Below are 16945 nucleotides of genomic sequence, written 5' to 3'. Positions count from 1 at the left end.
AAGATTTAGATTGATGAAAACAAGAATATCACTGATTACTAAATTAGATTTAATCCTCTACAGAGCATAAATTATATCTAATGGAATAAAGTACTCCTATTTTACATGAGAGGTTTTTTTGAAGTATTATGCCACGGTTTTAGTAGAACAGTCATCCTCAAGTAGCCACTAACAAAATAAATGTCCAACAACGTCAAATACACTGATGAGCAGCAAGTGAATTATAGATAGCTGCCTTTATGTCAAAATGGTGCTGTGGTCAGCCGGCGAATGTTACAGTTTGGCGTGGTATATAACTGCGATGTTGCCAGACCTTGTACTGGCTGTGCGAGTAAAATACGAGCACGGGATGAATGAAACAGAAATCTCCATGCGTTTGATCGTGGCCAGATTGCCGGTACCTATTCCATCCCTGAAGCTGTGCAGGCAATAGGCTTTTATGGGCCACTGTGTCCACAGTGTACCAAGAGTATGTATCTTAAGGCAAAACCACTATTGCCAAGGTCCGCTGCCTGTGATTACATGTTGTGGGCAGGGGTCACTGCAAATGACCTGGATGCTAAGAGCTGACAGTGGAACAGATTACTCACAAATTCCATGCGAGATGAGGACAAACAAGAAAATACAAAAGGACAAGGACAATCTACACATCTTCCCGAGATGGGCTCTCTCCTCCTAAACCCAGATCTTGCACCATTTAATATCACCGCCAACGAACCCAGACCTCTAATTGGATGAGCATATGCTGAGTATTCCTTAGTTTTTGTGGGTAAAAAGATGTATGTCTCACCAGAGATCAACTCAATGGTGGTGGTGGTGGTGGTTAAAGAGTAAGAATGTGACATTTGACTGTATCATTTGCAATCTTGCAAATTTTTCCTATTCCATTGACACAGCTGCAAAACAAATCAACCAATTCAAAACAAAGCAGCAAAGGCCAGTCTTCAGAACTCCTTTGAGAAAATTGAGTTCATAATTAACATAAATCTGGTACCCAGACAGCTAGCAGTGGAGCACGGGAGAATGAAGCACGCACAGAACTTCACAGATGTCTTCAACTTGTTAAATAAGAACAAAAACCTTCTAACAATCATCAAGAAGCGAAAACTTATGTACACTGGGTACATCATGAGAGGTAAATGATTTGAACTTCTCCAACTCCTCATTAAGGGGAAATCTGAAGGACTACGATCTGTGAGGAGACAGAGATTTGCGCTGCTCGTATGGACAAACTTCTAATGAAATTTTTTGAACCGCATTTCACGACTAATCGTAATTGACTAGATTGCCAACCTTCATAGGGAGATGGCATCCTAAAACGAAGTAGTACCGGGCGAGTTGGCCGTGCGCGTAGAGGCGTGCGGCTATGAGCTTGCATCCGGGAGATAGTAGGTTCGAATCCCACTATCGGCAGCCCTGAAAATGGTTTTCCGTGGTTTCCCATTTTCACACCAGGCAAATGCTGGGGCTGTACCTTAATTAAGGCCACGGCCGATTCCTTCCAACTCCTAGGCCTTTCCTATCCCATCGTCGCCATAAGACCTCCCTGTGTCGGTGCGACATAAAGCCCCTAGCAAAAAAACAAAAACAAAAAAAACATGAAGTAGTGGTAGTAATAGTTCAAATACCTAAGTGAGTGAATCCAGCTTTAAAAGAAAAAAAAGAAAGAAAGAAAAAAAAAAAAAAAGTATTTGTATCAAGGATCAACATGATAGAAGTAGGATACCAAGAAACCATGGAAATCTACAATACAATTGGCTTTACGTTGCACCAACACAGATAGGTCTTATGGTGACAATGGGATAGGAAAGGGCAAGGAGTGGGAAGGAAGCAGCAGTGGCCTTAATTAAGGTACATTTGCCACATCTATAATATTGAATAGTGTCCTTCATTGCCAAGCTCCAACACTACAGTATAGCCAATTAACCCACGGCCATGTATGCAGCAAAAATGACTCAATGCGAAAGGTTTAGTAAAACACTAAAAGCCAAGGAAAGGAAGGTCCTGAGGAACGTCTTGGTCTCTGTCAAAGAAAATGAGCAACAGAGAAAAAAAAGGCCTAATCACGAGCTATACTCGCATATGCAAACAATAATGGACACCATCTGAAAAACTAGGATCACTTTCTATGGTCGCCTGACGTGATTTTTGCCTACCTTCTGGATAAGAACACCAGAGGATCCTGGTTCAATGAGGTCGAAATGGACCTACACGAAGTGGAGGTCACCCGCGATGACATCCTGAAACGTAGTCCTCTTTGGAAGAAACTTTGAGCACACCGTGGTTTTCAGAAAAAACTCAAACTCAAAACAGGCAAGAAGTAGACTGTAAAGAGAAACAATGGCAGGAATACTGGGCAAAGGTAAAGACCACAGACGAAAACAGTTTAAATGATGTGGTCCATAGATCATCATCATCATCATCATCATCATCATCATCATCATCATCATCTGCAGTTTTCAGTCAGCTGTTGGCCGGGTCAGCTTGGAACATAAGCCTCTGCATCTCCTCTTGCCTTCCCACCACTTCTCCCTCGTCACTCTTGCCCAGTCCTCTCCCCTTCTCTGTGCACACTCTTCCACCCCTTTTATTCACCTGTCTCTCGGTCTTCCTCTTCGTCGTCTTCCTGTCATCTCCATTATGTGCATCCTCCTGGGTATCCTTTCCTCTGTCATTCTCTTCATGTGCCCATACCATCTATGTCTAAATGCCTCTATCCTATTCTGCAGTGGCTCTTTTTTACTATATCTCTAACCTTCTCGTTTCTCATCTTATCCATTCTTGTCACTCCTAACCTGCTTCTCAGATATTTCATCTCACTTGCCTGTATCCTAGTTACCAGCTCTCTGCTTCATTACCAAAGCTTCTGCTGCATACGTCAGAATAGGTACATCCTATATATCACTCTTCTGCTTCTATGAGGGACATCCTTGCTCCAAACCAGGGTTCTGATACTTTTCAGGAATGCTCCTGCTTGTCTTCCACGCTCGATTATTTCCTTAGCATTCTTCCACTTTCCTCTACGATAATTTCCAGACACTTGAAACTCTCTACCTTCCTAAGCTGTTCCCCTCCAAGCATTATCCCTCTTGTAGGTCTCTCCTCCTTTCTACTTGCGATCACAATCTTGCTCTTTTTGGCATTAAATTTCATTTGTTTTTCCACCTCATCTTCCCATGGTCCAGCTCCATGGCTAAATGGTTAACGTGCTAGTCTTTGGTTCAAAGGGGTCCTGGGTTCGATTTCCAGTCGGGTCACAGATTTTAACTTTCATTAGTCAATTCCTACGGCTTGGGGGGAGCTGGGTGTTTGTGATGTTTTCAGCATTAGATTTCATCGTAGATAGGGTCCCATCCTTGCAGACGCGCAGGTCGCCTATACGGCGTCAAATGGAAAGACTTACACGAGACCTGTCCGGAGGCCGCACACCATTATTATTACAGTATAACCCTGATTTTCCGTGACCTTGATTTAACGTAAACCCGCATTTAACGGAAGAAATTTCCAGTCCCAAAAATTATTCCATAAGAGCAATGCTATTTTATATTCTATTTAACGTAATTCACAATAGAGCATAACCTATATTTAGCGTTAAGGAAATGTTAAAATTCTCAAATATTTACATCTAATCGCTTTGGTTAGTAGTAATAAGCTTGCTAAGGATGATTTAAGGCAGAAGAGGGAATTAGAGCTCGGGCAATTAGGGCTAAAGTCAGATGTTGGACTCAGATGCACATCCGACCATGGCCGCTGTAGCAGAAGAGAACCCCCGTTTTAATGGCAATGTTGTTATAACCTTAGCAAATTCCTATATTAATCGGTGTAATATCCTTCGGTTACAATGAGAACCCTTTTACTGATTCATCCGTTATTATGGGCAAATTCGGGTGCGTTAATTTGTATTCGTTATTATATTCATTGAAAATCTGAAGGAGTTTGGAACGGTAATTAGTAAAAAGAAAACTGTAGTCATGCACTGTGGAAAAGAGAGAAAGAGAAGCCAAGTGAACATAGATGGAGAACGGTTAGAGAATGTAGAACAGTTTACATATCTGGGTAGCATTATTAATGGAAGTAATGAAATCAACCCTTAAATTAATAGCCGACTAAGTAAAGGTACAACATTTTATCATCAAGTCAGAGAGCTTTTATGGGATGACGAAGTACCCAAGAGAAAGTACCAATTGTAATAACATACAGAGTAGAAACACTGGTAACTAATAAGAGGCAAGATGGTAAGATTCAAGCAGAAGAAATTTTTAAGAACATCGGTTAAAAAGACAAGAAGAGATAAAATTCAAAATATTAAAATCAGAGAAGAGCTAAATATAGAACTGTTAGTACAGAACACACAGAAAGCAAGACTGAAATGGTTCGGACATGTAAAAAGTATGGGAAAGGAACGGGTAGCAAGAAGGGAATTGGAAAGAGAAGTTAAGGGAAAGAGACCAGCTGGAACACTGAGAAGGAGGTGGATGGATCAGATATGGAAGGACATTAAAGAAGCTGGATTGGATGTAGCAGAAGTAATGGAGCAGGAAAAGTGGAAGGACAGAAAGGAGTGGAGGAAGCTTGTTAACCAGACCCGGGCAACTGGAGTGGGACACTGATGATTATGATGATATTAATATTCATAAACTGCACCAAATACAGTATATGGCTACTCCAGCATTTTTACTGAATGCGATCGATCACCTTCCGTATCGCTACACACGAGCGAGTCGATCTTGAGCGAGCCTGAGGCGTCGTCTTAAATTTCAGGAAGGCTATTCTCGTGTAAATTTATAGTGAGAATATTATTACTTTACAGAGAGCTTGAAATATGTTTTCATAATGCATGCGCAGTAAACCTAGGTTAGGTGACGCCGTTTGAAATAAGAAAATGGAAATGTTTGTCACAATCCTCTGGATTGACGCTTTTACAATTCTTAAGAATGAAACTGAATATGCGTGTTAGACTACTGGAATTACAAAATACGTGCTAATGAGTGAGCCGCTGCTTGGAAAACTTCAGCGAAAATGTTTAAACAAACAAATTGCTGTTAATACCGATTTTAATGTGTTTTAGTGCGAGTTTGGTAGCTTTAAGAAGTAAGTATAAATAACCACCTAATCGATTAGATGGTTATTTGTACTTACATCTTGATTAAACATCGATACGGTCATGAAATGGACAACTTGTAATTTGGTAGTTTTCCCAAATCTTATGGAAAATCATGTAAAACGTTACAAAAACCACCTTAAACTGAAGCATATTCACATTCACCAACAAAAATTTGTCAAAATGAAGCACAAACCGTAACCACAGTACAGTCTCTAGGATAGATATCTCCTTGTTTTATTGCTTTATATTGTTTTATATGATGGTACAATTTATGTTAATACAGGCAAAGATCTCTGGTAAAGGTGCGCTTCCTACTGAAACCTCGATTTAAGGTAAACCCCCATTTAAGGTTAAAAAATTCAGGTCCCAGTAAAAACGTTAAATAGGGGTCCTACTGTATTATCTTCCCATGCATCTGACTGTTCTTGGATATCCTCTTCCTTTTTTCCCCAGACTAACAAGTCATCTGCAAACCATCACTTTCATTTTTCTTCCCCAAGCCCTTCCTTCCTGTATCAAAATAATGAAAATGAAAAACAAAATTCTAACAGCAGTTCCAATAGCCATTTGAGTATCAAAAAATTGTTCTTTGGAATTTTCTTTAATGTATTGGTAATTGCTGTTGTTGTTGCTGCTGCTGCTACATTTAAACACCCTTCAAAACAAGAGGAGGGAGCAATTTGTAAGTAAAAAAAGCTATCCATGTTACGTCCTTCACCTTACTGATAACACCTTAATTTACTTAACTAAACCTTCTGTACATAATGCAATTTTCTTATCTGAGTGGGAGGGTGTACATGGCTATAAATGTGTTGGCCAAGCTCAAGTATATATGGGGATTCGCAGGTGTGTAAGTAATTATACTTGATAATATATAACTGAACCTGTGAATAACTTTATGTAAATAATATTTCTATATAAATATGGCAGTTGTACATAAGCACATTCTGTAGTCAATCACTGAAATTATTTAATATGTAAATTTTAATGTACCTTGAGGGACCATGCCCTTTCTCCATTCACCATCCTTGAATTGTATAGTTAATTAATTAATTAATAAATACATAAATAAATAAAATAAATAAATAAATAATAAAATGGTATAACCAAGAAGAGAAAGACCTCACTGAATCAGGATCACCAAATGAGAAATGTAATCATGAAAATTGTTCTCACAAGAGGTTCTGAGGAAGATGAGAAGAAACCAACACAACGTACTTGGTCGTAGGAACAGAAATTATAACAATCGATGAAAATGAACTAATGGGCAAGGTGGAAAGCTCAACAAATATTGATTCAGTGTGGTCCTAAGAGAGCTATTCACGCAGAATAATAATAATAATAATAATAATATTAATAATAACAACAACAACAACAACAACAACAATCGGTCAGTGAAATTCCTTGTTCACTGCATCAGGAGCAAGGAACGATCATTAAAACCAACAGGTACCTGGGAGAATGGCTGGCACCTAATCTCTCCGAAGGAGTAGCATTATCAACTCGAGTTAATAAGCTAGAACTGGCATACCAACTGACCACGAACACCTACAATGAAAAGTCTCTCTCTCGAAACACTAAAATGAAGCACTACAAGATTCATCTGCCCTGAAGCCTTATACGTTCCAGAATGTCAAATATTCAACAGGAAGGGACTCACGGTCAAGCTCAAAGTCCAGGAGAGAAAAATATTGAGGAAGATATTAGGACCAGTCTAAGAAGGGAACGAATACAAAAGGCGACCCAACCAAGAGCTCTACAAATACTGTGAAAAAATCACGGACGTGACCAGGAAGAGACGCCTAGCATATTATGGTCACGTCTAGAGTATGCATCATGCCAGATTGACCAACCAGTGTCTCGTTTAGTGGCAAAAGAGGAAGACCAAGTCATGGTGACTTGATGGAAGTAAACAAAAATCTGCAGGATCTGGGAAGAACAGAAAGAGATAAAAATATATTTTTACCTAATGCGTGGACTTTCACAAAACTTTGTGGGATGTCGCCTACATAAAAGTAGAGATATCACAAACATTTCTTTCATATACAATTAATAGTTTTTCCAAAGTAATTTTTTTGAAATTTTCAATTCAATTTTTCCATGTAATTTTAATTAACATATTAATGTAAATTTGTAATTAGGTAGATAATACTTCTTTTAAAAGCACTACAATCGATTTTTCTGTACATAATTTATATAGAGATATATCATACTAAAGTTTGCGTAATTTTTACGTTCTGCAATTTTGGACTTAAAAATCCCTACTACTTGAAAAAAATCTGCAATCAAAAATTCCATAAGCAGGTTTCTTAATATAGCTGTGATACATATACCACACAAATTTTGTTACACTTGGCAGAATATTATGGGAGAAAAATGGGATTTAAATGTAAAATTACAATTGGCAAACAAAGCATTATTACTGTAATAAATCAGCGGAATAACTTCGTGACATGAAAAAAGAAACTCAATCCCTTCAATTTCAACCATTAAAAAAAATTCACCAAAATGACCAAAATATTGATTTTTATCTTTGGATTGTCGCCTCAAAAGACAGAGAATGCACAATTACCGGGCAACCATCAAAATCCACCCTACAGGCAATAGTTGTGTATCGTGGTCATTAGTCGGCCTGCCTATAGAACTTATGACATTACCAGTACTCACCGTGAAGAAGAGGTTGATGACATTCGGGTCTAGGATAACCTCTCTCCAGTGTGGTCCCAATCGAAGGGCGGGCGACTGCTCCGACTCGTAGACTGACTCAAAAACTCCAATCAGACGTTTGGGCAGTAGTATTGGAGTTAAAGACAAATATAAGCTATATATGTGACAATATACTGACAAAGACACTTTTATTAATGGGTGAAAATGTGGGAGGATGATTAAATAAACATGAATTGACAATAGGAGGGGTCAAGGTTAAGACAAGATAAAAGGTGATTATACACAGTGATTCAAAAGTCTTAACATTTGACGAGGCAATACTTCACGAAATATTGGAGGTAGAGAGGTAATAACTGACACACATGATTGGCATGACATGGGGTTTTTTATGACACCAAAATAAAGCTTCACTAAGAGTGCCTTTTCTGGTGACGTCAACATGCCGCGATTGCAGGTGTACCTGTCGTTCTCTCTCATGACTGCTCCTTTTATACCGTACACGGGTTGAATGCGGCACCCCTCAAGTGTTGCTGTCCAGCACCATCTGTTGGCCTGTTTGTGCACTCACTGTTGGGGTCAATAAAACCCCATGTCATGTCAAGCGTGTGTGGCCATTTGTACCTGACGTGTTGCTGTCCAGCGCCATCTGCTGGTCATTCTGTTTACTTTATTTCAGTGTCAATAAAACCCCATGTCATGCCAATCATGCGTCTCAATTATTATATCTCGACCTCCAATATTCCATGAAGTACTGCCTCATCAAATGTTAGCAGATGTTTGAGTCAGCCTGTACTTAGAAATACCGTATAAGTATGGTACGAACTTGGACCAATTCTGTAATCTGAAGTATTTGTGTATAACCTTAGATTATACACTGTCCTTATCCGATGTGTCTTTCGAGGGGAGGAATATGCTAGTTCTGTTAGGTATAGATCAAAATACGCTAAACAGGATGACACTGCCTAAAATCGAATCCACCGGGCTGAGTGGCTCAGACGGTTGAGTTGCTGGCCTTCTGACCCCAACTTGGCAGGTTCGATCCTGGCTCAGTCTGGTGGTATTTGAAGGTGCTCAAATACGTCAGCCTTGTGTCGGTAATTTACAGGCACGTAAAAGAACTCCTGCGGGACTAAATTCCGGCACTTCGGCGTCTCCGAAAACCGTAAAAGAGTAGTTAGTGGGATGTAAAGCAAATAACATTATTAAAATCGAATCCAGTAAACAAAATGTATTAGTGTATTTACCTGCATAATTTTCCCAACTCTAATATTGAAAAGGAAATTTAGAAGGGGGAAAAAAAAGGTATAATTTTACCACCATCATTATATGAAAGTTTTCTGTAATCATTATGTTTTCTATTTATTTTTCAGTGAAATGTGCAGTTGTGAAAATATCTACTATTTCAATGGCTGATCACCAGTTTGTAGGCAGTGACTGAGAAGTGAAAGCGGCACCACTGCAGTAACGGGACTGCTTGGCAAACTACACATTGTTCATCTGTATAGTAGTCTCCGTGTAAGGACGTACCCTAAGGGTGCAACCTTACCCTTTCTCCCCTGTAATATTAAGGTATTGATTTATAGTTACTTTTCGTGCTGTTGGGTCTTTTTCAGTATCGGTAACCACACGGTTTAGGGACCATACTTGCCGATACGACGCCTTACATTTACCGTTAATCTGGCACGTTGGCAACGTTCAGTCACAGTTCTAGCGTGAATTACGTATTACCACTGTATTACTGTTAAAATCACTAGTGGTACATTTGCGAGAATATTTAAAGCACTTTTTTTTTTTTCTGTGGGATTGTAAATTTATTTGGCTAATACCAGGTAAGTAGAATTGTGGCATGTTCGGATAATGCATTTAATAACATAGTTTGTGTGAAATGATGAACACATCATTTTAATAATTACGTTTCCATTTCGTCCCATGTTTATGTACAGAATTTGAATGGGAATGTTTAAGAAGGAGGAAAAATCTGCAAGAACTCCTCCGGAAAGGAAAGCAACGTTAGGTCCTTTACAAAAATCAATTCAGAGATTGCTACGAGGTATTGAAAAAGGAAGACGAGTTATCACTCGTAGTGATATGGACCTTATGGCAAGTGTTTCACAATTAATTGGGGGTAAGTGTTCGTTTAAATTTTAATTTTGTTTCTATGATAAGATTCTGACAGTGAGAATCAGTTGAAATGGAAAATATTTCGTTATGAACCTAACCTAACCTAACCTAAACATGTCTTGTCTTGACGTCGGTACGGTTTACAGACCCAGCCTTCGTGTATTCTTATAGACTTACGGCATATGTGTATGTAATATATTTGCTCATGTGTATTATCACAACGTGGTTTCATTTCAGATTTCTAATCTGTTTAAAGGTAATATCTGCCACCTGGGCTTCTCCCAGACGTTTCAACTACTGCTGCGGTAGTCATCTTCTGTGGTGTCGTGTCGATACGCTCTCCTGTATCCCGAAGCGAGAGGAGTGGACCACGGCATAATAGCCCGGAAGATTTTTATTATATTGACACCGGCCGTGAAAGCCTTCATACTTTAATAACTTCTTCTCTCGCTTCTCCACCTGAATCAGTGCATAGCTGACTATTGCACACCTTCTAAGCTTCCTATTTCTTAATGCTTGATATAGGTTTAGTATTCGTAGCAGTTACATTTCTTCTAAAGTATTAAACATTAGTGTTTATAGTAATATCATTAATACAGATCAGTGATGATTGACCGATTGATTCAAATTGACTGGCTTGATGTAGCAAGTGGCATTTTAACTCACAGCTTCAATCTGCATTTAGGGCAACGGCAGATTCCCTATCTGTTGTTTCACTGCGTTCTATCAGTGGTTCTTGAATTTGACTTCACCACTGTTAAGGGGTCTGTTGGTTATGAAAAAAACCTGTAGTTATTCACTTTGGGCCAACGATTAACTTTAGAGATGCACTTCAATTACAACTTCTCCAGTATAATAAAAATCTTCCGGGCTATTATGCCATGGTCCACTCCTCTCGCTTCTCCCAGACGTTTCGACTACTGCTGCGGTAGTCATCTTCTGTGGCGTCGTGTCAATACGCTCTCCTGTACCCCGAAGCGAGAGGAGTGGACCACGGCATAATAGCCCGGAAGATTTTTATTATATTGACACCGGCCGTGAAAGCCTTCATACTTTAATAACTTCTCCTCTCGCTTCTCCACCTGAATCAGTGCATAACTGACTATTGCACACCTTCTAAGCTTCCTATTTCTTAGTGCTTGATATAGGTTTAGTATTCGTAGCAGTTACATTTCTTCTAAAGTATTAAACATTATAGGTGGGCCGGCACAAGGTTGCACTTGACAGTAGTAAGTCATGTTGGCACCACTAAAAAAATCAAATGAAGAACGTCACCCGTCAGTCAGAATCACCAATCTACTACTTTTAATGTCAGATACAGTTCCACATTTTATTCACGTTAATTCGTATTTAATTCCGCATAGTGCTTATAAATTTGTATTTGCTTACACAAATATGAACATTTTAAAAAAATTATAAGGTTTAAGCGAGCCACAAAATAAATACGAACTATTTTCAGTTGATTGTTTGTGGCAATATGGGAAGTATAGTGGTGCCATCTATAAGTAGCTTGACTACTGTATTGAAGTGTTGCCGTTTTGTCTGTCGCCGCTAGCACGTGGTCGGGTGTGATTCGCGCGTTTATGAAAGTTTTGTTTTCATTGTGAGATAATTGTGAAATTTTATTTTAGCGAATGCAGTGCAATGTCTTGGAAATGACAACATGGTCTTGAAGCGCGAAGTGGAGTGTCCCTTAATAGTCAGGCATTAGAATTAGTGCGGAGAATTCGTGAGTTTTACGAGAGGGGGAGGAAATTCGTAAGCTTGTATAGCCGTCTCTCTGTTCCTGCAGATCATGTTGTGGAACGCATATGTCAAACATTAGGGCTTTCAAAGCGTTCTGTTATTCAGAGAGGGTTTGGCCTCCAGGAACAGAAGGACAAAGGGACTGGGGAACACAGCAGTAGCGGAAACGGGGCTGATAGTAGGGACTTGTTTCACAGCACTCCGGGAAAGAAACGAATTAAGCCAACTCCTATAACAGGAATTAATTATTTCCAAGCTGATGGAATACAAAGACACGAGTACGATTATTACAGCTCATAGTCCCTTCTGTCATTGTTATGGACAATGCACTTTACCACTCCATAATAATGGACAAGACCCCTACTTCGTGCGCCCGTAAAGAACTGTTAGTGGAATGGCTGCAGTAAAGAAATACCCCAGCGCATATGTGTATGACTAAATTAGTCGACGAGGTAGCGAAGGAACAAGGGCACAAGGTTATTAGGTTGCCGCCGTACTACTGTCACTTCAACCTCATTGAGTTGGTACGGTATGGGGTGAAGTAAAACATTACGTACGCACTAATAACAAGTCCTTCGCAGTTACTAAAGTGGAAGGACTGTTCCGGGAGAGTATTACTCGAATGGATGCGGCTTTGTAGAGGAAAAAAGTTAGCCATGTCGCAGCATTCATTAACTCGGCAGTGGCAATACATGGCAAACATCAGTGACTGTCAGGACTTGATGATCTGCCTAGACGACGATGACAATGACAACGAAGGCGACGGTAGTGATGGCAGTGATCTGGAGGGTATCAGGTATGAACATAAGGTTTCTGAATTTTCGTAAATTTTATAGATTTTACTGGAAACATTTTGTGTTAGCACCGGTGTATATTATTCTAACATTTATTGGTGTATTTAAAGTGAGATCCTTATCGGCCGATTTCTTCCGTATTTTCTAACATGGCGATAATGAGAACTTCGTAGTATATTTATCTCGAATCATTTTATGTGTTGAATAATCCGTGAGTTGAAAGTTCGATTTTTGTCGGCCGATTTCATTTGTATTGTGATATTAAAAACGTTTCTCCCATGTTTTTAAAAACTCACGTGTCATGCAATCAGCTGTTGTTATGGCGGCAACATCGCTTCGTGTGCCATTGCAATGTGACCAACATTGTGCGCAGCTGTCATGTGCAACCTTACGCCGGCCCACCTATAGTGTTTATAGTAATATCATTAATACAAGTGATCATAGACTTCTAGTCCAGATATACCATATTGATGTTAAACCACTATCAATATACTAGATATACTAATACATGATAAATTTTAGCATAGAGTAGTGTAAGTAGCAATTCATTAACTTCATCATCAGGTGACTGTTGCATTGTAATTGCTTTCACTTAAAATCAGACATCTTTTTCAATCATTCAACAAAAATTTCAATTTTTGTCTGTTAATATCCGTGTAGAAGGTGGTTTCATATTTTTAGGGAAAAGATGAAATAACTTCATGCTAAAACTCAAAATTCTTACAGGTGCTGATTTGATATTTGCCACAGACTTAAAGAGAAGTCAAGATTATCATGGTGCTATGAACAGTGAGAAATCTCAGATGTGGGTGGAAACACAATTAATCATAGGATTAAGAAATATAGGACCCTGCGTATTGTGATGGATAATTTAGCATATCACTGTAAGCTTGTGGAGCATCAACCGACAACGAAATGGAGGAAGGATCAATTAGTGGTAATTATAATAGACTGAATATTTTCTACTACTGAATTATATTTAATGTTGTTACTGAATTTTATTTTTATTTTTCCTTTAATTTATAGTCATGGTGAGGCAGAACTGGGGTGGCTCCACCACAAAACTCAACAAAAGATGAGGTGCAAAAGATGTGTCATATGAATCAGTCACTTAAAGAAGTACAGTAGTATCTAAACATAACTTTAGGTAGGCTAATGCTGTTTACTTTCATGTATGCATATCAATATTTCTCTTTTTTTTTTTTTTAACCAAGTATATTGTTGATGAGATTCTGCACAATGAAGGCCATGCTATGAATCAGAGGAGAAAGAAGAAGAAAGCTGAAAACAAGTCATAAAAAATATGTTCAGCACTTTTGCTGAAGGCTGTGGTTCCTATTAGATTGGACTAATTTCAAGGGGGAACATTTCTTCAAAGTTTTGCAAGCTGAATGTTGGGCTTCTTTTCATAAAGACATTAAAAATGACGGAGTATCATCGTCATTCTAGCATCAGCCTGGTCAGCCTGTGTGCCACCTAACTGCATGGTGAAAGAAAGATGTACCATGTGCATTTATCATGATTTAATGCTATTCTGAAAGGAATAAATTTAATTTGATTCCCTCCCGATAATCCGCTGAATGTTCCTATCATCTTCATGAACCATGACTTGCCGATATATTTCAAGCAATATCTGCAGTGAAGGCAAAGGTATGCATTCTAAAACTTAGAATAACAGAGTAAAAATCCTCTTGTATTGTCGTTCCAACCATTACTATATCATTCAATGAAATATTGTTAGATATTTTAGCAGATGTAACAAATACAACCCTTGTTTTTGTAGGTGAGCTACTAAGCTTAAAAACTGGATGATGGGGTAGATAACAGCTACCACCTTCATTCCCTGACCTTAACCATTTGCCCTATGGCTTCTTACTCATGAAGAAAGTTAGTACTCGTGCTTAAGTGAGGGCTGCCTACTGAAACGCAGTTCTAGTTGAGTTAGTCTTGACATGGCATGATTGAAGGAGTTTCCCAGAACCTCAGGTTTCTGCTTGAGGGGTAAGCGAACTATAAATCTACCTGTAGAATCCCTAGTGGTATTCTCTGTAAAGTGCCTTTCTGTGGCTCTCTCTTCTCTTGTCATGACTGGGGATGTAAGCTCTTGTATTTCCCAGAACTGCTGTAGCTGGGTGTCTAACATCTCCTGTGGCTTCAAGAAATATGTGATTAGAGTAAGACATTCTTCTTCCCTCTGGTGGTAGTCTCCAGCAATAATCCATCCTAGTTCAGTGTCTTTAAGAATAGGATAATCTGGTGATTGAGTTCTGCAACCAAGTTTCAATAATGAAAATAAATGTTCTGGGCCTATTAATAACTCGGTGTCACCTGGCTGGAAGAACTTGGGGTCTGCAAGCTTCAAGTCAGTGAGCAAGTTCCAGTGCTCAATCTGAATATTGAGCTAACCACTCTACCCCACCAAGTGCCAAAGTTATGGATAGCGGAAGCCTTTACCTTTCACCCTTCCAATGGTCTTCATGGCTTGTACGGAGATGACTTCACTTACTCCATGGCTCTACGGTCCTTTAAAGACCTTGGCCTCCTTGACCACAGCTCTCCAGTCGTCCTGATCTTCAGCATGCCTACGCCATCTCCTGACTCCAAAGGTCCTCAGATCAGTATCCACATCCTCCAGTCATCTCATCCGGGGTCGACCTCTCCTTCTGCCCCCAGGGTGCCCTGTCAGTGCCTTCCATGGAAGTCTTCCCTCCTCCATCCGTTGCACTTTCCCCAGCCATCCAATTTATTCTCATTTTGACTGAGGTCACCAAGTCCAGCTCCTTATACAATAATCTTATTTTTCATTTGTTCTGATTCTCCATAAATCTCCCTCCATCACCAAACCAAATATCTTCCTCAGTACTTTCCTTTCCCACACATTTAATCTTCTCTCTGTGGCCTCAGTCAATACCCATGCCTCAATCCCATACATAAGTACTGGTTTAATTATTGTTTTGTAGAGAGTCAGTTTTAAAATTTTTACTTCTCAGAAGAGGGTACAGTGCTCTGTAGGATCTGTTGGCAGCCTTAAAACGATTTACAATATCTGTCTCAACTTTATTTTCTGACATTATTACTGAGCCTAGATATACTGCTTCAAAGGTGTAATCATCCACTTGGAGTTTTTCGGTGTTCCTTCCACTTCTCTTCGTTACCATATAGGCTACTATTGAACAAAATGTAGTGCTGTACATCTGCCACATCGATTGTCTTCCATCTTATCTCCTGTAATGCTGCCACATCTATGTTATATTTAAGTAATTCCTCCTCCAATTTTCTACTAGCCCCAGCCTGAAAGATACTTCTCACATTAAATGTTCTGATATATCCATATCGTTGTCATTTAGCACGCTTTAGTCATCGTAAGTTTAGGACCGTCCGGTTATCTCTATTTGGTTTCTGAACAATATGTAGTTTTGTGGTGGTGAAGTTGTAAGCCCCACGCACCAACCCCCAACCTGGAGGACCAGAGTATCACTCTTAGCCTGGAACATCACCTTAGACCTGTCCGGCTTGTGTGGCCCTACCAGGAGCATATGCTCCAGCCGGTGTAGCTCTAAGGATCATTTGATCACGCAAGAATCCAAAACACCCGGCAAAATGTATTTTGCCTTCGTCAAGGTGGTGATACCATCGGGAGGACGGAGATGACTTTGCTTTTTAAATACTAGTACAGTGGAACCTCGATTCTCCGTTTTTGGAGGGACCACCATAAAAAAAAACGTACAACACGGGAAAACGGAAAATCCGGGAATGAATGAACCATGAACAATTTGGCTACACATCACAAAAAAGAAATATGTATACTTAAAATCTGACAAACATCCCTAAACCAAAACAAACTACAGCCCAATGGGCCTTCTGCCTACCAAGCGACCGCTGCTCGGTCCAAACGCCTGCAGATTACGAGGTGACGCATGGTCAGTGTGACAAATCCTCTCGGCCATTATTCCTGGCTGTCTAGACCGAGGTCGCCATCTCACCATTAAATAGCGCCTCAATTAAAGGTAATCGTAGAATGAGTGAACCTGGAACCAGCCCTCATATCCAGGTAAAAACAAGTTGGACCCAGATGAACCATTGTTACTTGCTGGTGATATGAATTGTAGAACTGACAAGCCAGATTTTAAAACTACGTGTGTGTGATGGAATATTTGGAAGAAGAAGGCTTAAAATTAATCAACCAGCGAAATCAGTTTACATACGTAGCATATAACGGGAGGAGTACAATAGATCTTGTATTTACGAACTTCCAAAACATCCATCCAACGCACCAACAGATCATCCCTATTGCTATCAGAAAACATTTGCCAGTAGTAACAAACTTTAATCTTTTATTGCAAGATGGAAAAAAGAAAATGCCAGCACTCTACCCCACAAGGACACTTGACTCTGCCAAAATACAAGAAGCAAATTTTGAAATAGTACAGGAACTGATCAGGGACGGTATGTTGGACGAAGCTGTTCTAGAATTAGACCGCCAGATGCAGGAGGCTATACAGTATACAGATCC

At 39.5% G+C, this 16945-nt stretch overlaps 1 protein-coding gene across 2 annotated transcripts in view; it reads right to left on the bottom strand.

Moving 5' to 3' along the window:
• LOC136884913 (exportin-4) overlaps positions 1-16945 on the bottom strand; it is a 194185-nt gene that overhangs the window by 121074 nt on the left and 56166 nt on the right. For both annotated transcript variants that reach the window (XM_067157224.2, XM_067157225.2), the window contains exon 7: positions 7772-7896. In XM_067157224.2, coding sequence (XP_067013325.2) covers positions 7772-7896 — 125 coding nt within the window. The remainder of the gene's footprint in view (positions 1-7771; positions 7897-16945) is intronic.

This window comes from Anabrus simplex, chromosome 13 (genome assembly GCF_040414725.1).
Source record: "Anabrus simplex isolate iqAnaSimp1 chromosome 13, ASM4041472v1, whole genome shotgun sequence".
In the NCBI taxonomy this organism is placed as follows: Eukaryota; Metazoa; Arthropoda; class Insecta; order Orthoptera; family Tettigoniidae; genus Anabrus; species Anabrus simplex.
The sequence above is the reverse complement of the archived record's forward strand: the minus strand, read 5'-3'. Positions and strand labels throughout refer to the sequence as shown.